This window comes from Lonchura striata, chromosome 28 (genome assembly GCF_046129695.1).
Source record: "Lonchura striata isolate bLonStr1 chromosome 28, bLonStr1.mat, whole genome shotgun sequence".
NCBI classification, from domain to species: Eukaryota; Metazoa; Chordata; class Aves; order Passeriformes; family Estrildidae; genus Lonchura; species Lonchura striata.
The window spans coordinates 2518037-2543420 of NC_134630.1; the positions used below are offsets into that span (position 1 = coordinate 2518037).

Consider the following 25384-nt stretch of genomic DNA (forward strand, 5'->3'; position numbering starts at 1 on the left):
CAGGGCACAGAGAGGACACTGCCCCTTGTGCAGGGACAGCAAAGGCAGGAGCTGGGAGGGCTGGGGAGTGACCAGGAGGGCTGCAGGAGCCAGGCTGGTCTGGCTGGAGAAGAAAAACCAATCAATCAATCAATCAATCAATCATAGCTGGCTGCCTCTCCAGAAATTAGGAGATATTTTAAAGTTACACTGCTTGAGTCTGAGCCACCTGGGCTGGTGGAGGTGACCCTGCCCGTGGCAGAGGGTGGAATGAGATGAGCTTTAAGGTCCCACAATGTGGGAAATAAAGTTGTAGAAAATAGTGTGCACATGTATGCAAACTTTGAGGTAAGAAATGTTGACTTAGAAATGCCATGGAATGGGACAGGCGTTGTTAAGAGAAAAATAGAACTAGAAACAAGTTTCAAAGGATAGCCTTTCAAATAAGACTAGATACTTCAAAGAAATAGGACTATGAAAGATGCATTGTAATAAGACCCACGAGGAGTAATTTAGATGATTGGCTCTAAAGCCGTTTAGAACAGAATGTTGCAAAAGCTGATAAACCAAGAAACGCTTATAATCCATTGTAATTACAAAATAGTCGGCTTCTGTTTGTAATAGCATAAATTATAACATCTGTATTGTCTCACTCTTCTCATAAGACTAAAAATAGAATGAAAGTTTAAAAAATGTCTCTCAGTTACTGCATCTCTAAATCAAAAAATAAAAAACAAAAAACAAACAAACAAACAAAAAACCCCTTAATCCAACACCACCCCAGCCACTCCAGGATCCTGTGACCTGACAGAAAAGGCACAGGATTGACCCCAGGCCTTGGTGGAGAACACAAAGCAAGGTTCTTGTCGCTGTCGAGGCAGGACGGGAATGAGAAGACTCTGACTCAGAAGGCTGTGAGAGTAAAACTCAGATTTATTCAAAATACACTGCTCTTTTATACAGAGCTTCACAAGGACCAAATCCATTGGTTTTGAAGTGAAAACAACCCACAGCATTGGTGCAGAGTGCTTGAGGCACAGTGATAGAACTTAACTGTAAACAATGTGAAAAACAAGAGAGATAAAGAATTATTTACATTCTTCTCCAGCTCTTTCCCAGGCCTCTGCCTGGCCAGAAACTCTCCGTTTCTCTCTTTGACTGAATCTGAGACCCACAGGTTCTCCCTGCAGGCGCTGCAGCTCAGTCCCCGTGGGTGGGCACGAGCAGGGCAGAGGGGCTGCACCCGGGGGGCAGCTACACCAAGGAGCAGTTACACTGAGGAGCAGCTACACTGAGGAGCAGCTACACTGAGGGACAGCTACACCGAGGGGCAGCTACACCGAGGGGCAGCTACACCAAGGAGCAGCTACACCAAGGGGCAGCTACACTGAGGAGCAGCTACACTGAGGGACAGCTACACCGAGGGGCAGCTACACCGGGGGCAGCTACACCAGGGGGCAGCTACACCAGGGGGCAGCTACACCAAGGAGCAGCTACACTGAGGGGCAGCTACACCGAGGGGCAGCTACACCGAGGGGCAGCTACACTGAGGAGCAGCTACACTGAGGGACAGCTACACCGGGGGCAGCTACACCGGGGGGCAGCTGCACTGAGGAGGAGCTACACCACAGCGCAGATACACCGAGGGGCAGCTACACCGAGGAGCAGTTACACCGAGGGCCAGCTACACCGAGGGCCAGCTACACCGAGGGGCAGCACACGGAGGGCACGGCCGGGGTCCTGCGGGGGCTCAGGGCACGAGTGGTGCTGCCAGAGGTGTCCCTGTCATGCACAGTGTCCCTGTCACATAGGTTGTCCCTGCCACACAGGCTGTCCCTGTCACGCAGGCTGTCTCTGTCACGCAGGCTGTCTCTGTCACGCAGGCTGTCCCTGCCACACAGGCTGTCCCTGTCACGCAGGTTGTCCCTGTCACGCAGGTTGTCCCTGTCACGCAGGCTGTCCCTGTCACACAGAGTGTCCCTGTCACGCAGGTTGTCCCTGTCACACAGGTTGTCCCTGTCACACAGAGTGTCCCTGCCACGCAGGCTGTCCCTGCCACGCAGGCTGTCCCTGCCACGCAGGCTGTCCCCGCGGGTGATGAGCCCCGCGTAGCCCTCCCGGTGGGAGAAGGCGTATCCGGAGCGGCGGCGGAAGGAGCCACGGGGGACGTGGGAGCGCAGCTCCACCGGGGACTCCTGCTTGGCCTTCAGGTGGATCTTCTGCAAGGACACACAGAGGTCAGGGTGGGGACATCTCCCAGCAGAGCCCTCAGCCCAAGGGGGGACGTGAAGGGGATGCCTTGTGAAGGCTGAGCTAGAACAGAGACTGACAGAGCTAAAGAATAAAGCAGGGATTTATTAAAAGGCCTCAATAGATCCACCTTGGGCAGCACTAGAGCCCAGCCAGGGCTGCACCCAAAATGAACCAAAACGGTCACAAAATGCACAACCTCTCATGGGGCCTCTCACTTTTATCACTCTCACTTTTATTTTATTTTTGGAGTTCTGCTCCATTTGCACATTGGAGTTAATTGTCCAATTCCAGCTTTAGCCCATGCAGTCCCATCCTTGTTTTTCTCTCTTCATTCCACGTTGTTTGTGCTCTTGGGCTGAGATTTGGATCATTTGTCCTTGGTCCCTAGCTGGAGCAGGAATTGTTTTGTCTCCCTGCTCTGTGCCCACCCCCTCACCGTCCCCTCAGGAATCCCAGACCCACACACTAAAGCAGCACAGAACCTGAAAAACATAAAAGCTCAAACCTGAGGCATCAAGGGAGTGTAGGGGCACTTCCACCAGGGCATGGCTTGGCTCCCAGCTCTACAATGACCTGATTTTCCACTTGATGAGGGATGTGGGGATTCTCCAGGGGATCTGCAAAGCTCCAGGAGCTCTGGAGCACAGTGTCAGCGCCTGCTCCCACACGGGCTGTGGACACCTCCCAGGCAAGGCCTCAGCCAAAGGTGGGACACACAGTAGGCACAGGGACACCCTCCATTGGTGCCTCAGGTTTGAGCTTTTCTATTTTTCAGGCTCTGCTGCTTTAGTGTGCAGGTCTGGGCTTCATGTTATGGGCTGGCGAGCTCTCTGCACAGAGCAGGGAGACAAAACAATTCCTGCTCCAGCTGGGCACCAAGGACAAATGATCCAAATCTCAGCCCAAGAGCACAAACAATGTGGAATGAAGAGAGAAAAATGAGAATGATGGGACTGCATGGGCTGGAGCTGGAATTGGACAATGAACTCCAATGTGCAAATGGAGCAGAACTGAACAAAGTGAGAGGCCCTGTGAGCAGTTGTGCATTTTGTGACCATTTTGGTTCATCTTGGGTGCAGCCCTGGCTGGGCTCTTGTGCTGCCCAAGGTGGATCCATGGAGGAGATCCTTTTAATAAATCCCTGCTTTATTCTTTAGCTCTGTCAATCTCTGTTCTAGCTCAGCCTTCACAAGGCGTCCCCACCAGGACAGGGTTTGGATCCCAGCTCCACCGTGATGGATCCTTTTCCATGAGGGGATGGGGGATGTGGGGACTCTCCCAGGGGGCTGCAAAGCTCACAGAGCTCTGGAGCACAATCTCAAGCCCTGCTTCCACCTGGACTCTTTTGAAGGTATAACCCACAACCCTGGTGGGGGTGAGCTCCATCAGGGCTGGGGACCTGCAGCAGACCTCCGACCCTCCTGGGAGGTCCTGGAGGACAAGTCCTTACTGCAGCCAAAAGCAGACCCTCTCCAACAGCTGGGTCAGCTGTCTTCGCCCTTGTTGCTGCTGGACCATGGAACAATTTTGGGAGAGGCCTCTGGAGTCAGAGTTGTACCAGTATCATGAAGGACCACCATGAGTGGGACCACCAAGGAGAGGGGACATGTCCCAGCACTACAGTCCAGGCTTCCCTGGGGAACCTCCCCTTGGCATCACCAATCCCAGACACCAGCAGCGGTGGGAAGCAGGGCCCTGCCCTGCCAGTGTCCCCAGCCCTCACCTGCTGGGTGGTGGCTGTGCCCAGGGTGGCACGGACGGCGTGGACGGTGAGCGAGGGGAGGGTGTTGACCACCAGGGCCAGCAGGACCACGAGCAGGACATAGGGGTCGGTCAGGGCATTCCAGCTGGCATCTGTCAACACAGCTGTGGTGTTTGGGTAGGGAACATGGAGAGGGAGCAGGGAACAAGTGCTGGGAGACAGGCCCCCAGCCAGGAAGGTGCTGAGGGCTCTAAAGAGGAGGTGGCACCAAGACTGGAGTTAAAAGTCAAGACAGCAGTTCAAGAACGGGGAGATGATCTGCAGGGTGGGAAACAGCTCCTAGCACCAAGGCCAGGGAAGGGAAGGGCCGAGGGGGTCCCCAGGGCACTCACCTGGGAAACGGAAGATGGCAGGGGCTATCCTGTAGGCATCAACACTTTGGGTCAGGAAGGAGAAGAGGCAGAAGAAGAGCAGGCTGGCTGTGACCATCAGGAAGGACAACACTGTCCAGTACTGAGTGTCCAGGACAATCTGTGGGGACAAGGACAGAGTGGGCAGAGCACACAGTCTCATGAGGGTCACGGTGACCTTCCATTCAGCTGCTTTGTCCAAATCCCTCCTCCATCCCAGGGAGATCATTCCCCCAGCCATGGAGGCACTGGGGATAGTGCCAGAGCCCAGGGACCCTGAAGATCTGCCGTGGGGCAGGATGAGGAAGAGCAGATCAGTGCTCACCTCCACGAGGACTGACAGCAACGCTGACAGGGCCACTGTGACAGAGAAGGACTCATAGTCACCCACGGCCTTGGTGCCAACACGATCCTCAAAGGCCCAGAGTGTGATGTAGAAGCTGATGAGGGAGGTGCCCACCCCGTGCAGGAGGGTGACACCAAAAACGCGGTAATTGAAGAGCTCATCCTGCTGCCCGACCACGTAGAGCTCAGGGAACTCCAGGCTCTTCTTGGCACTCACGTCCTGCTGGGAGAGCATCTCAGAGGGGATGCAGGGATTGGGGCAGGGAGGGAATCCCAGAGGGGATGCAGGGATTGGAGGAGGAAGAGAATCCCAGAGGGGATGCAGGGATTGGGGGAGGAAGAGAATCCCAGAGGGGATGCAGGGATTGGGACAGGGAGAGAATCCCAGAGGGGATGCAAGGACTGGGGGAGGAAGAGAATCCCAGAGGGGATGCAGGGATTGGGGCAGGGACAGAATCCCAGAGGGGATGCAGGGACTGGGGGAGGAAGAGAATCCCAGAGGGGATGCAGGGATTGGGACAGGGAGAGAATCCCAGAGGGGATGCAGGGACTGGGGGAGCAGGATGGGGCCACCCCACCCCACACACCCTCTGCCCAGTGGCTCTGGGGTGACTGAGGACAGGCACCCCAGGATGGAGGGTGAGCTCCAAATGCCCACCCAGCTGCCAATGCCGTGTGCTGGCACACAGGGCTGTGCAGGTGGGTGCAGGGACTGCTGGGTGGTTCCCACCTGCCGAGGGTGGCACAGGGCTGGGTGAGCCCGGGGAAGCCGTACCTGCTCCAAAAGGCCCACGGACAGCACGGGGTAGGCAGTGTAGAAAATATTGTAGAGTGCAAGGAACCAGCCATCATACAGAGGCTAAAGGGAACAGGGAGAAGCTGTGAGCTTGGAGGTGCTTTGGAAAGACTCACAAAGGATGTCCAGGCCCCAGGACGCTCAGATTCAAACATGGAAGTCCCCTTGGACATCCCCCATCCCCTGCATCAGCCCCACATTGTCTGTAGGGTCATGCTGCAGACAGAGATGGGGCTGGAGCTCCACATGTTGCTGGTCAAGTCACACTTGATGTTGGCCCTTGAGATCAAAGCTCCCATTTTGGAGGAGAGCAGCTTAATGCACGTGGGATCCTGCATCTGTCCAAGACTGAACTGCAGCTCACAAGTGTGCAAGAGGTTTTACAGCCAGTTCTGTGAGCCAGAGAGGAGTTTGATAAGAGGATCCATATTTACCCCTCAAAGAATTTCCTACCAAGGACATTGACAGAGATACCAAGAAAGAAGAAAGGATAAATAAGAAAAACCTGCAACTGTATACTCCAATAAGAACTTTGTTTGTCTTTCCTGACCAATGAGTAAAGTGTAAACTTATGAGTTTCTTAAGGACGTATAAAAAGCATGCATGTTATAATAAAAAATGCTTTGAAGCCTTCTGAAAATGGAGTGTTGCGTTGTATTGTCTCCATCTCAACTACGACACACAAGGAGATCCTGAGTTTCCCTGAGGTTCTTTCCCAGTCCAGCCAGGCAAAAAGCAGATAACCAGTACAGATAACCAGTTGTATCTCAGTCAGAATTTGGACATGGTGAGGGAGAACAGGGGACCAAGGTGGTGATGTCCTCCAGGCAGCCCCAGGCACGATCCCTGCAGGGGAGTTGTAACTCTGGTGCAGAGACCTCCACAGGATGGATGTGACCCCTGCACCCCTCACCTGGGCCGTGAATCCGCTGTGGAAAGCGAACCACACCTGGGCCAGGAGGCCAGCGAAGGTCTTGTAGAAGAAGTAGCGGAGGAACTTGCAGATGCGCAGGTAATTCCAGCGGCCGTGGACGAGGAGCAGGCGCTGCAGGAAGGAGAACTGGGCCAGGGCGTAGTCGCTGCACTGCACGGCCTGCAGCCCCTCCAGCCCGCTGATGCCCACCCCGATGTCCGCGGCTGCGGGTGGCAAACGCACATCGGGAGGTTTGGAGGGAGCTGGGGGCTTGATTTCCCCATGGGTCGTCCCCAGGAATGTGAATCCAGGAGTGACAGACAAAGGGAACAAGCCCCCTCTATCCCACGTCCTAGATATTCCAGGTGTGGTGTGCCAAGAGCACAGCCCCGTGTCAGCGCTGCTGCGAGGGGCAGGGGTGGCTCTGCCAGCTGCCCACGCTGGGGTTTGAAGGTTCATCAGGGTTCATCCCAGATGCCAAAAGCACGTGGGCCACCCTGCACTTGCCTTGGGCTGGCCCCTGTCCTGTGCCTCTCGCTCCCCTCCCAGCACAGCAAGGTTTGGGGCTCCCCTCCCAGTTCCTCACCCCAAAGGGGAGGGTGAGATGGTGGAGATGACAAATGGGGCACCACCATCACAGTGGGACACACCAACAGAACCCAGACCTCCCCCTGGCCGAGCCTCACTTTTGATCATGTTGACATCATTGGCCCCGTCCCCGATGGCCAAGGTGACAGCCTTCTTGTGCTTCTTCACCAGCTGCACCATCAGGGCTTTCTGCTTGGGGGTCACCCTGCAGCAGATCACAGCCTGGCAGCTGGTGGCCAGGTCCACAAAGGCCTTCTCCACCAGACCTCCCTGGTCCTGCGAGGCCTTGGCTCCGTCACAGCGCAGCCACCGCCATGGCCACCCCTTCTCCTTCAGCACCTCTCCCGTGTGGAGCATTTTGTCCTTGGGGGAAAGCAGACATGGCTGGGACCTCACCCACGGCCCTCAGAGCCCTCAGCTCCTCAGCACTGCTCTCAAGTGCCCCCAAAGAGTGGCTCTGGCTTTCACCAAGCCCATCTCACAGGGGGTGCTGTGACCATGAGCCCAGTATGTCCCAGTGTGACCACGAGAGCTTGAGGTCACCACCCAGCCCGCGTCACCCCTCAACACCGGGCAGCTTTGGCCAAAGCCCCCCAGCACCAAATGCTCAGTGAAAGGTTCTTTTCCTCTCCACCCTTCATTCCCCAGCCCCAAATGGGCTTTTCCCACTTTTTGGGCAGGAGGAGAACCACATCCTGGTGCCAGCCAGGACTGTGATACCACAGGGCAGGAACAACCATCAGGCAGGAGAACAGCATCCAGGTGCCACCTTACCAGGAAGTCCCCGCTGACGATGATGGCTCTCTTGTGGCACGGAGTCTCTGGGCGCTGCTGGGAGAGGCTGCACGGGGCGTCCCCACCACCACTGAGGTTGTTGTTGCTCTCCCAGTAGGCCTGGAGGATCTCGCTGGGGGAGGAAGGGGGGTTGGACGTGAGCTGGGGAAACTGGGAATGCTGGTGAGGCCTTGGGCATCTCAAAGCTAGGGAGGTGGGACTGTGGTGGGAACAGGAAGAACAAAGAGGAGGTTCACTCATATCAGAAATCAGCCTGGTTTAGAGGCTGGAGAGAAGCTTAAAGCCTTTCTGGGCAAAGCCTGCCAAGGAGGAGCGTGGGGTGGGAGAAGAAACAGGTGGGGAGACCTGGAAAAACACCAGAGGAAGACCATGGGCATCCAGGCTGGCACAGGGAAGAAGTTCCTCTGGCTGAGTCAGGCTCTGCCCACCCTGTCGCAGTTCCTCTGCCCTAGGGTGTCCCCAGCAGGGACAGCAATGTTGTGAGCCAGGAGGGGACGATTCCTCACCTGACCTCCTTCTCCTCCAGGATCTCCATGTCGTCCGTCAGCAGCCTGCAGGCGTAGCCGATGTTCATCGCCGTCTCTGCAACACCCAGCTCTCAATGGTCCGTGGTGCTGCCCCCCAGCCCAGGGCAGCCCCCAGCCCTTGGCTCCAAAAGCCCTTGGTGGGCAGCAGCTCCTTCCCCTGCCTCAGTTTCCCCTGGCGGGTGGGATGTGCTGCTATTGGAGGGTAAAGGGAGCAGCGGGACCAGTTCCTGCCCACTTCCAGTGGCCTTTCTCCTCTCTGGTCCTGGTTAGGGGAGAAGTGAAACGTGTTGAGGGGTCTGGGGGTGCCTCCACTGACCTTGTTTGTCTCCTGTCAGCACCCACACTTTGATGTTGCCCAGTTTCAGCAGCTGGATGGTCTCGGGGACTCCATCTTGCAGCTTGTCCTCGATGGCTGTGGCCCCGAGCAGCTGGAGGGGGGTGACTGGGTGTCATGGCACGGGGCAGGGCAGGACACGGAGGTGGGAATCACCCCTGGATCCAACCAGCCGGGGGTAGACACAGCTTGACACCCCAGTGTCCACTGGCATGTCACAAAGTCACCCCTCAGGGAGAACTCCTCCCTCCGGGGAATGGGTGTTGGGTTGGACCTCCTCATTCTGGAGAGCCAAACCCCACATGCCTGAGCTCTGGGGCGCAGACAGCTCCTCCTGACCCCAGCCCCATCCCACCTGCAGGTTCTGCTCCATCTCCTCGTAGAGCCTGTCCAGCTCCTGGGCACGGTGCTGCAGCAGCACCGTGGCCTCGCGGTGCCTCCGGCTCCAGGCGCGGAACTCGGCCTCGCTCACCTCCCTGCTGGCCACGCACAGCGTCCGCAGCGTCTCCTCCGCAAAGCGCTGAGGGAGGACACGTCAGCACTCTCCTCCCTCCCCAGGAGAGGATCGTGAGACCCTCACAGGACCAGGGCATCACCCCAGGCCAGCCGTGGGCAGAGCCAGAGGCACTCCAGGACCTGGGTGTGTCTCTCCCCCCATCCTGCAGCATCCCCACAAGCATCCCTGCATGCAGCTGGATGCAGAACACCAGAGGTGGATTCCATGCCTCTTATCCCCATCCCACAAGCAGGTGAGGCTCCTAGAGCAGAAGGCAGAACCAAAATCCCTAAGGCAGAGGGAGGAAGAGCAGCAGGGCACGGACTGCAGGACACCCAGCCCAAAGCCAGCAGGAAGGACAGCAGTCCTGTCACCACGGGAGGAGGGACAGCAGTCCTGTCACCCCAGGAGGAGGGACAGCAGTCCTGTCACCCCGGGCTGGTGTGGCACTCACATCCAGAGCCCTCTCGGTGAGGGTCTCCTCGGGCCCTCGCCTGCGCAGCCTGTCCAGGATGACGGTGTCAGCACCCTTGGTGTAGAGCCGGATGGTGCCCTGGGGGTCTCGCACTGCCAGGGAGGGAAGGACACCTCAGGTCCCCTCAGAGACGGCTCCCATTCGTGGCTGTCCCCACACAGTGCTGGCCTGTGCTGGCCCCAGAAGGCACCAGAGGTTCGCTGGTGCTTTTCCATCTGCGGCCGTGGGAAGCACAGCAATATCCCCAGATCTGCACCAGCACGGGGCAGAATCAGGGACTGTCAGCTCCTCACACAGCTCCTCTGAGCCCTGGATTTAATTCCTCTCTCTTGGCTGCTCAAACCCTTCTTGGCTGCCTTGACCAAATCCACAGGGATGACCAGGATGACCCTTAGGAGCCAGCTGTGGCCACCTGCAGCCATCCCAGTGCCACCCCTTGTGGGGCTGAGCACAGAGGGACCTTGGGACAGCCCAGCCCAGCCCGCTCACCCAGGACAGACATCCTCTTGCGGTCGCTGTTGAAATCCAGCATGGCCAGCACCTCGTACGTCCTGGTCCTGCCCAGCTCCCTGATGGTGATGGTGTCCTGAGTCCGGGCCAGGAAGACGTAGCCCAAGTTCCTGGCTGCCAGCACCAGCGCTTCCTCATCCGGGGAGGCTGCCTGGTAAACCAGCTGGTCTGCAGGAGAGGAGGAGGAGGATGGCACACAGAGACTCCCAGCAAACACCTCTGGGACAGCTGCAGTGCCCCGTTCTTGCCCAGCTCTGACACCCTGAGCCTGAGCTGCCAGGCTGGGGAAACTCAGTCCTGCTCATCCCATCTGGAGAGGGACTGGGCCAAGGGGTGGAGGGACAGGACACAGGGAATGGCTTCCTACTGAAAAAGTGACATTTAGATGGGATATTGGGAAGGAATTGTTCCCTGGGAGGGCACAGGGTGCCCAGAGCAGCTGTGGCTGCCCCTGGATCCCTGGCAGTGCCCAAGGCCAGGCTGGACATTGGAGCTGGAGCACCCTGGGGTAGTGGAAGGTGTCCCTACCATGACAGGGGTGGCACTGGATGAGTTTTTAGGTCCCTCCCAACCTCAGCCATTCTGGGATTCTCTGACCCTTTTTGCTTGTTGCCCCAGCCAGGATTATCCCCGTTGTGCTTTTGTTCCCACCCGTGAGCTTTAAAACACCCCCAAACACAAATCCATGGCACAGGGACAGTGGCAGGAGCCACCCACGGGCTCTCCCACCCCACAGCTGGCCCCACAGCCCCGAGGGGCGGCTCAACCCACCGCCCCTGTCCTCCACCATGACGGTGTGGCAGAGGGCCAGCAGCCTCAGGAACTCCCTCAGCACCGGGTCCTCGTCCCTGCGGGCGGCTTCCAGCAGGGTCACATCACCAGCATCCGACTTCTGCTCCCCGGGGAGCTCCCGGCTCAGCCCCGAGCCCTGCAGAGGCACGGGCAGGATGGAGGAGCCCGGTGGGACCGAGCACTCCGTGTCCCCAGGAGCACCAGGATGTGACTCTGGTGTCCTTCTAAGGTGTCCTCCCCTCCCTGCCAGTGTGAGACCCCCTGGGCACAGCCCCCGGCCAGGGGCTGAGCCCAGCTCTGCGCTGCCCACGCCAAGGGGGTGAGTGTAAAAGAGCTGGGGATGAAAAAACCCTCAGAATAGAACTGCATCCTTTCATGACCCTGGTTTCTCTGTCCTGAATGGCAGCTGAGGAGAGGCAAACTCACCAGGCTCCTCTGAGAGCCTGGACCCTGTTGGGAGCCAGCTGAGCTCCTCAACACCAGGCTGTGTCTGGGGTCACCAGTGTCACCAGTGTCACCAGAGTCACCAGTGTCACCAGTGTCACCAGTCACCAGAATCACCAGAAACACTAGAATCACCAGAGTCACCAGAGTCACCAGAGTCACCAGTGTCACCAGTGTCATCAGAGTCACCAGAAACACCAGAATCACCAGTGTCACCAGTGTCACCAGTGTCACCAGTATCACCAGAGTCACCAGAAACACCAGAATCACCAGTGTCACCAGTGTCACCAGTCTCACTAGTGTCACTAGAGTCACCAGTGTCACCAGTGTCACCAGAATCACCAGAGTCACCAGTGTCACCAGAATCACCAGAATCACCAGAGTCACCAGAGTCACCAGAGTCACCAGAGTCACCAGAGTCACCAGTGTCACCAGTGTCACCAGAATCACCAGAATCACCAGTGTCACCAGAGTCACCAGAGTCACCAGAGTCACCAGTGTCACCAGTGTCACCAGAGTCACCAGAAACACCAGAATTACCAGTGTCACCAGTGTCACCAGTGTCACCAGTGTCACCAGTGACAGCCCCATGGCACCTGGGAGCGGGCTTTACTCACCGGTGCCTGTTTGTTCCCATGGCCTGTGCCTGGACCTGCCAAAATAAAAATAATCCTGTTAAAGGAGGGCTGGCAGGGAGCTCGGAGCAGCTTCTCTGGAGGGGCTCTGGCTCCTGCTGGCCAAAGAACAATCAAAGGGCACCAGCTCAGCATCTGCTCAGGCTCAGACTCCACTGGGATATCTCCAGTGCAGATATCCTCATCTTCTTGGCTTTTTGTTCAGATTTTCACCCTGATTTTAATGTTAAAAATTCAGGTCTACTTTCAGCTGCATTTCCTGGGAGATTCTGCATTTGGCCAAAGCCCGCTGGGATGAGGCCGTGCTGCTCCACAGGGGTGGGATGGGCTACGCCAGGCAGGGAAAATTTGGTTTATTCCTGCCTAAAAGCTATGCTAGGGATTTTTTGCCTTCATTTTTGTTTTTATCCCAGTCCATTTGTCTCAAGCACATTGTACTTACCTCAGGAAAACAGGGATTCAGGCTAAAGCTTGGGCCTGTCCTGCTCATTAAATTTCACTAATTAAGCATCATGATGTCTCCCAAAGTAAGCCAAGAGCTGAAGTGCAGCAATGAGAAGAGGAAGGATGTGGCAGTTTTCAAGGTTTTATGGGGAAAACTGAGCAGAATCATTAAAAATAATAAATTTTTAAATTTGCAAAAAAGGTTAAAAAAACTCAAAAAAACCCCACCAGACAAATTAAAAAAAAAACATAGCAAAAAATATATTCACTCTAATTGAATAGCTTAAGGACAATGATAATTTTATAATAAAATAAAAAATAAAAACTTCCACAAATAGAAAAAAATTAATCTACAAGCTTAAAAAACCTTAGATTAATAGAAAAATAAAATACACAAACATTAAATAAAAAATCATAAACTTAAACTTCTATAATTATAAATAAAATTATATCTTAAATAAATAAAAACTGTATTAATAACAAAAATTATAATATAGAAATATAATTATATCAAATAAGCTAAAATGTTAAAAATTATAACATATATAAAAACATATATATAGTTTTTTATATATATAAAAACATATATATAATATAACAAAAACCCATTAAACCAAAATATCCACAATGCAACAAAATTAAATAAAAATAATAAACTTAAAAACAAAATAAGCCTTACAAAAACTATATAAAAATTATAAAATTATATATTATCTTGTAATAAAAACATATTAATAAAATAATTTTAAATTTATACTATAAAAATTTAAAATAAACTAAAAACTAACAATTATAATAAAAACATCTATATAAACATAACAAGAACCCATTAAACCAAAATATCCACAATACAACAAAATTAAATAAAAATAGTAAAACAAACCCAAAATAAACTTTATAACAACTATCTGTTAGAAATTATATATTATAACAAAAACCTTATAACTACTTACAACTACTTACCCTTTTAAAATCTCACAACCTCTAAAACTAATATTTATCTAAAGAATAAAGCATTCTTAACCCAACAATTATCCCTTTCCTTCATTAAAACAACAACAATTGTCTTAGGTTGGAAGACGTGGCTGGGGGTGTGAATTCTATTGCCATCTGTTAGGGGTGGGGCAGTTCTCTTCTGGTTTTTTTGGGTTTTTGGCAGCTTTCTTTATCTCTACCACAACCAGTTGCCTTGGTTTGCAAAGAGAGGTGTCTGCTAAGGAAGGCAGGAGCCTCCCCTGAAATGGAAAAAAAAAATTTGTAGACCCCTTCCCTCCAAATTGTTGTAAATTTGAAATTAAGGGGGGCTCTCAGGCACAAATATGGGAGCAGGAATAACAGTTCTTTATTAGGGGAGAAAAGAAAAAGATAAAATAAACAACGCAGTGAACCCAAACAACACTGACAGAGTCAGGGTACAGCCTGGCACCCTGTTGGACAGGGTGTTGGCTGCAGTCCAGTTGGGAATTGTGGCTGCAGTCCCGGGAGTGTCAGGTGTGGCTCTGTTGGAGCAGTGATCCTGTAGAAAAGGGGGTGGTCTCCTTGCAGTGGAAGAGGCAGCTGTTCCTCTGGGAAATCCAGGGCAGGAAAAGCCGGGCTGGTGCTCCAGAAACTCCAGATTACATCCAGGTAGGAACGCTTGGCTCCTCCCTCTGGGCAGAGCATCTCCCAGTGGGATGCTGCAGCTTTTATCAGTCACACAGTGACATTCAATAGCCCATGAACAGAGGATTGGTTTGGGGAAGAGATGAAGGAAAGTGCCCACTTAGGAGAAGACAACTGCCACACCTCTAACAGATGGCAACTGAGCACATCTGGCCTTGCGGTCTAGGACACAATCCTCCCTCCAGGAGATCTCATCTGTTAATGAGCCATTAATTATTAATTATCTTCTCTCCATGGGCCAGTGAGTGTCCCTGCATGGCTGAGAAAATTCCATCATCCCATGGGGGGATGCTGCACCCAGGGGAGGAGCCAAGAATTCCTACCTGGATCCAATCTGACCTGGGAACAGCACAGCAGCCTTTGCCCCCTGCATTCCCAGAGGAGCAGCTTCCTTCCCCCTGCATTCCCAGAGGAGCAGCTTTCTTCCCCCTGCATTCCCAGAGGAGCAGCTTCCTTCCCCCTGCATTCCCAGAGGAGCCCAGGCCCATCTCCCCCAGCCCTGGAGCTCCAGAGGAAAACTCCCCCCTTGTGCAGATCCTGCTCCAGCAGAAGCACAGCTGGCACTGCAGGAGGGCTGAGCCCCCCTGGGATGGGGCTGAGCCACCTCCCTGACCCACAGGGGACAGGGCTGCTCTGACTCTGACAGGGTTGTTTTGTATTGCTGCATTTTTATTTTATCTTTTTTTTTTCTTCCCTAATAAAGAACTGTTATTCCTACTCCCATATCTTCACCTGAGAGCCCCTGAATTTCAAAATCATAATAATTCAGCAGGAGGGGGTTTGCATTTTGCATTTCAAGGAAGGCTTCTGCCTTGCTTAGCAGACACCTGTCTGTTCAAACCAAGACACAATAATAAACAGTGCACCTGCAAAGCCCCAGAAACTTGGGGGATGAGGACAAGGAGAATTCCTACCAACACCAATCCCCCTGTCCCAAGCACTCAGGAGGGGTGGAAAGACCCAGTTCCAGCTCCTCTGAGCCCCCACAAACCCATCCCAGCTGTGGTGGTTACCATAGATGGTGCCGTTGATGCAGCACTTCTTGAAGCTCATGATGTTCTGGGTCAGGGTGCCCGTCTTGTCCGAGAAGATGAACTGGATCTGGCCCAGCTGGTCGCTGAGGCTGGTGCTCCTGGCCTCGGCCGGGATGTCCTTGGCACCATAATACATCTCCAGATCCCAGTTAATGAAGCAGCTGTTCACCAGGTAGATGAATTCAAACCTAGGGAGTCCAGGAGGAGAAAACCAGGGAGAAGGAGGCAGTGTTCCTCACAGCCCAGGGTGCTGGGGACCTGAGGCAGGAAGGAAAGGCAGGTGGACATCCCCACTGCTCTGGGCTTGGGTGAGGCCAGAGGGTTTTCATCACCCACTGGTTCTCTCTGGAATTGTGGCCCTTGGTGACCAAATTCACCGATCTGGAGGTCCAGTAAAGGGCCCAAAAGTTTGGAAACAGCTTTTTCCAGCCTGAATTGTGATTGTTGGCTTCACAGAGCAGCTGTGCTCTTCTCCTCCCCATCCCTGCTGCTGTCCATAGGAAGCCCAGGAATATCTCAGATCCTGCTCCCAGGGAGCTGCACCTTCCTCAGAGCCATCCTCAGCCTGCCCATGATTCCCCATCTCCCATCCATCCCTGCTCTCACAGGGAAGCCATTCCCTGTGCCCTGTCCTCCATCCCTTGTCCCAGATCCCTCTCCAGGGATGCCCAGGGCTTGCATCCCTGCTCTGCTTTTGCCCTGGGAGATCTCAAAGCACACCCTTGGTGTTTGTGGGATACACACCCCACCCACCCTTCCCCTCTCCTGGCTAAGGGAGCACCTGGCAATGACCTGGCCACACCTGGACCTTCATTCTGGGGCCCTGACCCAGTTCCAGGTGAGGGGCAAGGGCAGGGGGTGGGTGCTGGGCCCTGGTCCCTGCCAAGCTCCGTGGTCCTTACGTTATGTACATGGATATGGGAATGATGATGCTCAGGAGGATGGTGAAGCCCCAGAAGTTGAGGAAGGCCTGCTGGGCAGGGCTGGTGTGCTGGTAGAGGGCAGCCAGGTAGCTGTGCTTCTCCTGGAACGTCCTGGCCCAGAACCCAGAGGCCACAGCAAGGCCCAGGGATGTCACCAACAGCAGCAAGAAGATCTGGTGGGAAACCAGCATGAGAAGGTCCCGAGATGAGAAAGCCTCAGGATCACAGAGCCCACCAGAATCTTCTCTAGAAGGCTCCAGGGAGAGCTCAGAGCCCCTGGCAGGGCCTGAAGGGGCTCCAGGAGAGCTGGACAGGGACTGGGGACAAGGATGGAGGGACAGGACCCAGGGAATGGCTCCCACTGCCAGAGGGCAGGGATGGGTGGGAGATTGGGCAGGAATTGTTCCCTGGCAGGGTGGGCAGGCCCTGGCACAGGGTGCCCAGAGCAGCTGTGGCTGCCCTGGATCCCTGGCAGTGCCCAAGGCCAGGCTGGATGAAGCTTGGAACAATCTGAAGGTGTCCCTGCCATGGCAGGGGTGGCACTGGATGGGCTTTGAGGTCCCTCCCAACCCAAACCATTCAGGGATTCTCTGAGCACGTTAAACCCAAGACATTTTGGACCGAATATTGCAAGGTGAAGAAAAGCAGCACCACCCAAGCAAGAGGCCTCTCATGAGGAGCCCTGTGGGCCAGCCCAGGAGCAGGGCAGAGTCTTGGCCCCACACCCACCACGATCACCAGCCGGTCCATCAGATGGTCTAGTTTGGTTTTCTTCCTCTTGATCTTCCCAGAGTTCCTCATGATTTTGGAATCAAACCCTGGGCAGAAAACATTTCCAAAGTAAAAATACAAGTCCTCAGAAGGTTCACCTGCAGGTCAGTGAGGCTGCTTCCCTCCATGCTGACACGTCCCCTCCCGTGAGGAGACCCTCCCTCCATTGGTGTCCATGGAGCTGTGGTTGCACACTCCAAAATGTGAATCTCAGCAGCTCTCACCCCTCTCCCATCCTGGTTGGACCCAGGATGAGTGGAAATGTCCAAGGCCAGGCTGGACGGGGCTTGGAGCAGCCTGGGACAGTGGAAGGTGTCCCTGCCATGGCAGGGGTGGCACTGGATGAGCTTTGAGGTCCCTCCCCACCCAAACCAGTCTGGGATTCTCTGATTCTCTGAACATGTTAAACCCAAGCTATTTTGGGTTTTAGCTGGGGGATAACCTGGGATGAGGAGACCTCTGGTACCACCTCACCTCCCACCACTGACCCCAGCACCACCGGGACACGCCGCGGCAGCTCCTCCACCTCGTGCCAGCTGCGAAGGGCACCTGGAGGTGCTGGAAACGCTTGGGCAGCTTAAAATCCCGGCTCTGCCCGGGGATCCCTGCCCTTCCCGGCCCGGGCAGCGCCACTCGCCTGCGTAGAGCACCAGGCCGTAGCACAGCGCGGTGTTGCGGACGCGGCAGCCCCGCAGCAGGAGCCGGTCTCCATCCAGGGCGTGCGTGCGGCCCCGCCAGCGCAGGACGCCCGTGAAGCTGTGCATGCGGCTGTTGGGCTCCTCGCACGCCACCCGCCCTGCCACAGGGGACGTCAGGGGACAGGGGGAAGACAGCGAGAGCCTTCCTCCCCGCTCAGCCTCACGTGTCCGTCCCCTCCCCCAAAGATGCGAGAGATGGGTTTGTAATGGTAAAAATATAGGTTATTGCTGTTAGAAGTATTAGCGGGGTTGTGTGGCAAAAGGTGACAGGCTGAAAAGGTTATAAAATATTATAACATTTAAAAAAAATTATAATTTTAACATAAATGTATCAATCATTATAACCAAGAAATATGTTGGCTTCTGATGGAATGGCGTACATCTCCTATGTCTCACCCTTCATCAAGACTGATAATGGAATAAAATCTTTTCAAACACCTCTCAGTTACCCCATCTCTGTAAAAAGCTGAGAATAATCCAACACTCAGGGCCTCAGGGAGATCCAGGGTTTGTCAGGGCATCTCTAGGTGGGATTTGGATGGCTCAGATTAAGGCTAATGGAGGTGCTGGGAGGTTGGGCAGTCCTGGAACCTCACTGGGGAAGGTACAAACACAACCCCCTTCATGCCCAAGGCCTTGGAGAGGGGAGTTTTGCTTCCTGTGGAGGAGCAGCAGGGGCTGAGCTCAGGTTTGGGAACCAAGAGCTTGCTTCCAGCAGGAAAATCTAGATCCAGGGCAGGGGGAAGGTGCCCAACCCTGATGGATCCACCACAGAAGTGATGGGAAGTGCCTTTGCTGGACTGATGGGGACAGGGGGGCAGAGAATTCCCAAGGCTGAGTGATCCCATCCCAGTGGGACTGGCCATGTCCTCCCCAGCTAGCAGACTCACCATCAAAGGCAGCCATGCTCTCCTCGCTCCCCAGCTCCTGGTGGGTGACCAGAAGGGCCTGTCTGAACTTCAGGTTGGTTTCCCTGTGAGCAGGAGCCAGGGAAAGGAAAATAAAACAATCTTGTGGGGTGACAGAGCTGTTCATCTTCTGGTCAGGCCCATGGGATACAGCCAGCCATTAATTATCAGCTAATTACACAAGAGGTGGCAGTGAAATGCCAGAGAGGGAACCTGTCATGCCAGACGTGGAGCACTCGTGCAGGAAGAGGCTGGCCTGGGGACCCTGCCCTTAAATCATCCTGCACAGGGAGGACGGGCTGGGAGGGAGCTGGGAGATGGAGACACTGGCCTTCGGTCGCCAGCTGCTCTGTAGAACCCTCACCAGAACTTTTGGACTCCCACTTTCAAAACTTCTGGGTCAAATCCGCATTTCTGGGGAGTCTGCAGGTTTGGGTTTTGGAGGATCTCCCAAATCCTGTGGTTTTCACTGAACCCCCCCAGCGCTGGGGGTCCCCAAGACCCCCAGGGTCTCTGGCCCTGTCCCCTTGATACCTTGAGTTTTAAGTTTTTCTGTTCTGTTTTGATATGCAGCTTTTAGCTTTATATTAAGGATATATATAGGATATATAGGAGATATATATATATATGTGTATATATATCTATATCTCCTATGTCCTATATATATCCTATATATATATATATATATATCTCCTATATATAGAATATATAATGGGATATAGGATTGATACTAGGATCTTTTCACAGGTTGATGAATATAAAACCATTCCTATTCCATCTGGAGACTCAAGGAAAATCTCTTCAAACTTCAGGCCCAAAACATGAACAGCGTGAAAAGAGTAGGGTGGGCAAGCAAGGAGGATGAACCTTCATCATTTGCAGCTGTTAATTAGACAGTTAACTCCAAAATGCAAATGAACTAAAACTTATAAAAATGTGAAATCTCATGACCAAGCCCTTTTTGCTTCCATCTTGGAGCCATCTGGGCTGTGGCTGTGGTACTGCCAGGGTGTGGCCTTTGAAGGGACTGCAAAAAATATCAGTTTTATTGCTCTGAACTCCATCCAGCCTCTGTTCCAGCTCCCTAAGGCATCACCCCCATGGCCAGAGGGGTCTGTGTCCCTGTCCCTGTCCCTGTCCCTGTCCCTGTCCCTGTCCCTGTCCCTGTCCTCACCCATCAATGTCAGCGGTCTCCACGTAGCACAGGCTGCTGGGCTCGGAGCTGCACAGCAGGAGCAGGTCAGCCTTGGGGAGCAAAGAGCAGGAGAGAGCAGCTGGATGAGCCCCTGGTCACAGATGTCCCCCAGGGACAGCCAGCTCTGGGCTCCCCTCACCGGGACGATGCTGTCCTTGCGCAGCCGCACGATGTCCCCGACGCAGATGTCGCGCCACTCCTGCCAGCAGAACCTGTGGGGGATCCAGGGGACAGCTCTGTGTCCCTGCAGAGCAGTGGGACTGGGGGCTCTGGCTGTTTCAGCCCGTGCCTGCCCCAAATTCCTGCAGGATTTGGGTCTCTGGGTTCTTGTGCCGCCTCGCGAGGGCAGAGCACCGAGGGTGGCACAGGAGCCGCGTGCCACATCCGTGTCCCTGTACCCACAGGTGACAGGGGCTCTCAGCACCCTGAGCACGGCTGGGAAAAGCTCATCTTTCCCTGGAGCAGTGCAGAGCAGGGACACGGCTCCGTGCTGATGGCCTGGAGGAATTCTGTGGCCCAGGAAACCTCCCCCAGCACTTCACAGCAAACTGGGGCATTTTCAGGCCTGCTGCCCATGCCTGGAACACCACGAATCCCACAGGAGGACCTGTGGCACGTTTCGGGAGGTGATGGGATCTTGCAGAGCCCGGGACAGCCCCAGCAAACCCCTCCTCAGCTGCTCCAGGGTTCCCAGCACTTCAGCTGCTCGATGGAACACGGATTTTCCAGGCTTGGCAAACACAGGCACAGCCCCCGAGCCGCTCACCTCCTCCCAGCCAGGATCTCACAGGGCCGGCTGTTGATGCTCCTGTCACTGCGGTGACGGCCCTGCCCACGGGAGAGACGGACAGGGGAAGGCATGGGTCATGCCAGCTGTGGTGTCCCACAAGAACACCCCCTGATGCCACCACCTCCCTCCTCAGCGCCAGAGCTGCGTTCTGAGCCGTGGGAAGGCGTGTTCTGATCAATAAAGAGGCTGAATTCCCCCCAGCTGCTTCTGGGGACCCAACTGGCACTACCAAGTAGTGACAGAAATGAGGGCTCGGACCTCAGGGAAGCATCCAGGGTGTCACAGCTTTCCCAAGGAAAATTAAAACCCCTCTGGATGTGGTGGAGTAGGGAGTGAGGATGGCAGCAGCCCCTGAGCTGCTCAGCCCAGCTCGCAGCAAAGGGCCCCACCCCGCCCGTGTCCCCAGGGCCACCCCCACTCACGATGTCATCCACGAGGTCTCGCAGCCCCCGGATGATGAGAAGGCAGCTCAGGGGGAACAGCAGAGTGTACCAGGGCACCGTGGAGATCTCAGGGAAGGTCTGGAGAGAGAGGATTTTACAGCACTGACACAGCTCCTGTCCCACCTTGGGGCACTTGAGGTGACTGAGCGACTCCCAGAGCCCGAGGGTGGCAGGGACCCATCTCAGAATCACCAAACCTCTGCTACAGACACCTCTTTGGGTGGGTTTCCACCTCTTTTTGACGTGTGAAATTCTCCTGGATCTCTGAATGTGCAGGGATGAATTTCTGTCTTGGTGTGGTTAATCTGACCTTCCCCTCTATACGAACCAAACCCATTTCATAGAATCAAGGAATGGTTTAGACTGGGAGGGACCTCAAAGCCTCCACTGGAGACCTCAGTGCCACCCCTGCCATGGCAGGGACACCTTCAGATTGCTTCAACCCCATCCAGCCTGGCCTTGGGCACTGCCAGGGATCCAGGGTGGGCACCCTGTGCCAGGGCCTGCCCACCCTGCCAGGGAACAATTCCTGCCCAATCTCCCATCCAGCCCTGCCCTCTGGCACTGGGAGCCATTCCCTGTGTCCTGTCCCTCCAGGCCTTGTCCCCAGTCCCTCTCCAGCTCTCCTGGAGCCCCTTCAGGCCCTGCCAGGGGCTCTGAGCTCTCCCTGGAGCTTCTCCTCTCCAGGGGAGCACCCCCAGCTCTCCCAGCCTGGCTCCAGGGCAGAGGGGCTCCAGCCCTGGCAGCATCTCCTGGCTCCAGCAGCTCCACGTCCCGCCGCTGCTGCGGGGCCGGGATTCCCCGTGGCCGCTCTGGGCACGGTCGAACCCGCCCGAAATTCCCGAGAGGTGGAAGAGCGCCGGGGGAGCCGCCAGGCGGGATGTGGCGGTGCCCACCTGCAGGAGGATGAGCAAGAGGAAGTAGAGGTTGGCCGCGCGGTGGAACTGCTCGCAGAGGTTGCGGGGCAGGAAGCTGAGCGCGCTGTACTTGGCCGTCCTGATGGCGTTGCCCTGCGGGGACGGGCGGACGCGTCGGGGGCGCCCGAGGCGCCAACGCGCCCCGGGACCCCACCGGGCAAAGGGCCGGGAAATAGCAGAGCTGGAAGGGAAAGTGTCTAAAGAATAAAATCGACCTTGTTGGTTCCTAAATAATAATAATAATAATAGCGATAATGATAATGATAATGATAAAAATGAAAATAAAAGTAAAAATGAAAATAAAAGTAAAAATGAAAATAAAAATAAAAATAAAATAAAAATAAAAATAAAAGTAAAAATGAAAATTAAAATTAAAATTAAAATTAGAATAAAATAAAAATAAAAATAAAAATAATAAAAATAAAAATAAAAATAAAATAAAAAATAAAAAAAAATTAAAAAAATTTTTTAAATAAAAATTAAAATTAAAATTAAAATTAAAATTAAAATTAAAATTATAATAAAATAAAATAAAAATAAAAATAAAAATAAAAATAAAAATAAAAATAAAAATAAAAATAAAAATAAAAATAAAATAAAAAAATAAAAAAAAATTAAAAAAAAATTTTAAATAAAAATTAAAATTAAAATTAAAATTAAAATTAAAATTAAAATTAAAATTAAAATTAGAATAAAATAAAATAAAAAATAAAAATAAAAATAAAAATAAAAATAAAAATAAAAATAAAAATAAAAATAAAAATAAAAATATAATAATAATAAATATTATCAATATTGTTAATATTATCAATATTATTAATAACATTAATATTATTGTATTTCATTATTATTGCTATTCTAAAATAAAATAGAAAATGTTGACTTCTACAATAATAATAATAATTATTATTATCATCAGTGTTATATATTTTAATATTTAAAATATTATTTTTATTTCAATATGATTATACATTTTATATTATTATCGCTATTTAGTTTTATTTTTAATATATTATTTTATTTGTATATTATTTTTATTTTTATTTTATTATACATATTAGTTTTCTATCTTATTTTATTATGCATATATATACTTAATATATATAATATATAATATATACACATATATTTTACATATATTTGGTTTTTATTACTTTTTATTAATTTTAATAGTTTTATTTAAATATATTATTTTCTTATTATTTTTAATTGTAATATCATTATATACTATTTTTATATTATATTATTTTAATATTATTTTTTTCCCTCACATGGGCCACCACTAATGTTGATTTTTAATTTTCTTTTTCTGCTTTGGTTAGGGTTGGGAGTGAACGTGTTGAGATGGTATTTTGTGCTCAGATTTAGATGTTTATTATTTTTTATCTATATTATAGTTTTACAAGCTGTTAATTTTATAATATTTTACTAACAAGCTACAAAATGGCTTTGTGTCTATTTTTATAAGTTTTTTTAAAGAAAAACTATTTAATTAAGAAATGACACTTAGATTATTTTTACTTTTAACTTAACTAATTACTGATGTCTTGTAAGGAGAACTTTTTTGTTTAATTCCAAAATACTACTTCAACTTATGAAGTTGGCCTTAAAACTTTTGTTTTATATATATTACTATATTTTAAAACTTAAAACTTTAAGTGTTCTACTATGTGATATTGCACACTTTTAATTAAACTACACACTTAAAATCTTAATTTTATTATTTAACTTTGGAAGCTTTTTTTACTGCTTTAGCTTAAATGTAGAGGTTTTTTGGGGGTTAATGTTTGAGAGTAGACAAAGTTTAAAATTCTCATAATCTCGGGTTCTGACAGGGAAATGGATTTATCCGATCCAAGGGCAGCATAAAATTCAGAATAAAACCATTTGCTTGTGGCTTCGTTCCCTATGTGCCGTTCAACACGAGCTGCACTTTTGCATTCCTGTGGGTCCCTTTCAGCTCAAAATATTCTTTGACTCTGACTGTGATCTAAGCCCAGCTCACTGACCTCGATGCTGTTTAGCTGAAAAAATAAAATAAAATAAAATAAAATAAAATAAAATAAAATAAAATAAAATAAAATAAAATAAAATAAAAAAATAAAATAAAATAAAATAAAATAAAATAAAATAAAATAAAATAAAATAAAATAAAATAAAATAAAATAAATCTGGTTTTGCTCACTCAACACATTTTGAAAAACCTTTTGATTAGACCAGCAGAGTGCAAAGTCCTCCCTGGGGGCTGCGTGAGGGAAGGGAAGGGAAGGGAAGGGAAGGGAAGGGAAGGGAAGGGAAGGGAAGGGAAGGGAAGGGAAGGGAAGGGAAGGGAAGGGAAGGGAAGGGAAGGGAAGGGAAGGGAAGGGAAGGGAAGGGAAGGGAAGGGAAGGGAAGGGAAGGGAAGGGAAGGGAAGGGAAGGGAAGGGAAGGGAAGGGAAGGGAAGGGAAGGGAAGGGAAGGGAAGGGAAGGGAAGGGAAGGGAAGGGAAGGGAAGGGAAGGGAAGGGAAGGGAAGGGAAGGGAAGGGAAGGGAAGGGAAGGGAAGGGAAGGGAAGGGAAGGGAAGGGAAGGGAAGGGAAGGGAAGGGAAGGGAAGGGAAGGGAAGGGAAGGGAAGGGAAGGGAAGGGAAGGGAAGGGAGGCTCGGCGCTCACTGAGTATTTCCTCTTGCTCAGGCAGAAGGCGAATTTCTTCCTGGCCTGCCTGTGGTAGGAGCGGTCGTTGGCCCTCACCTCCCAGGTGGCAGCTGCAGAGGCAAGGGGACATCACCGGTGGCAGCCAGGCCGGCCTGGCAGGGCACAGGGACCCGTGGTGGCCTCGGCTGGGGTGGCTTCCCTGGGGCACGGGGACCTCGAGGGCTGCGGGCACAGCTGGGTCTGAGGGGCAGTGACAGGGACAGTGACAGGGACAGTGACAGGGAGAGCAGGACATCCCAGGGCTGCAGGAGCGCTGCCCACGCCTCCCCCGAGTGTCAGGGTCACCCTTTGGGCTCAGCCCGGTGCAGGGTGAGCCCCAGTCTCTGGGGTTCTGGTCAGGTCATTCCTCTCCCTCTCCCAGCTCCGTTTTTGCCATCCCAGCGCAGACCCTCCAAGCAGGGAACATCCCAGCCCTGTTCCCGGCACCTGCCCCAGCTGACGGTCCCTGCTCACCCCAAATCTTCTCTTCCCCATTTCACACCCGTGTGCCACGTCCAACTTGCCCATAAACCAAGTGAAAGCAGGAAAATCCCCAAAGCACGCCCTCGTCACACTGACCTGGCTGCTGCTCCCCGCGTGGGCAGCCTGTGGCTGGGTCCTGCTCAGCCATGCTGCCACCGCTGCCAGGACCTGGGGACAAGGACAACCCCAGCCTGTGAAACACAGAGCAGCACCATCCCCTGGGATTCTCCAGCTCCCCAAGGCTCCAGGGCAGGACACCCTGTGCGAGGGACATTCTCCCACCAGCCTTCTCCCATCCCAGCTGCCTGTGACAGCTCCGAGACATTTTTGCCCTCTGGGGAAGCTGCAGGAGATCCCTGAAGTCACCGGTGAGGAGTTGGAGCTCTCCCTGTCCTGCCACCCCACCCCAGCTCCCATCCTGCTGGGGGAGCAGCCACCTCCAGCAATGAC

At 52.3% G+C, this 25384-nt stretch overlaps 1 protein-coding gene across 1 annotated transcript; it reads right to left on the reverse strand.

The window, feature by feature from the left end:
- Positions 1–1679: 1679 nt before the first annotated feature.
- On the reverse strand, positions 1680–25082 carry ATP8B3 (ATPase phospholipid transporting 8B3). Its single transcript, XM_077788724.1, has 28 exons — positions 25031–25082; positions 24431–24522; positions 21759–21872; positions 20842–20940; positions 20396–20457; positions 19769–19841; positions 19609–19679; positions 18417–18499; positions 17466–17624; positions 16787–16875; positions 16037–16230; positions 15114–15322; positions 12119–12121; positions 11977–12011; positions 10895–11051; positions 10103–10291; positions 9593–9705; positions 8998–9162; positions 8625–8736; positions 8288–8363; positions 7761–7893; positions 7085–7349; positions 6399–6622; positions 5465–5548; positions 4670–4909; positions 4327–4465; positions 3956–4086; positions 1680–2198 (listed from the first exon to the last, which is right to left on the reverse strand). Exons 1-28 carry the CDS (start codon positions 25080–25082, stop codon positions 1680–1682), a joined length of 3882 nt encoding a protein of 1293 aa, XP_077644850.1.
- Between the last annotated feature and the right edge of the window lie 302 nt (positions 25083–25384).

Bases quoted from the DNA above. Each gene is read 5' to 3' on its own strand.
- ATP8B3 (XM_077788724.1), bottom strand. From the start codon at position 25,082: ATGGCTGAGCAGGACCCAGCCACAGGCTGCCCACGCGGGGAGCAGCAG. The intron at 17,625-18,416 runs GTGAGTCTGCTA...CCCCTGTGGCAG, and splicing joins GAGCATGGCTGCCTTTGATG to GGCGGGTGGCGTGCGAGGAG. The intron at 7,350-7,760 runs GTAAGGTGGCAC...CTTTCCCCCAAG, and splicing joins TCGTCAGCGGGGACTTCCTG to GACAAAATGCTCCACACGGG.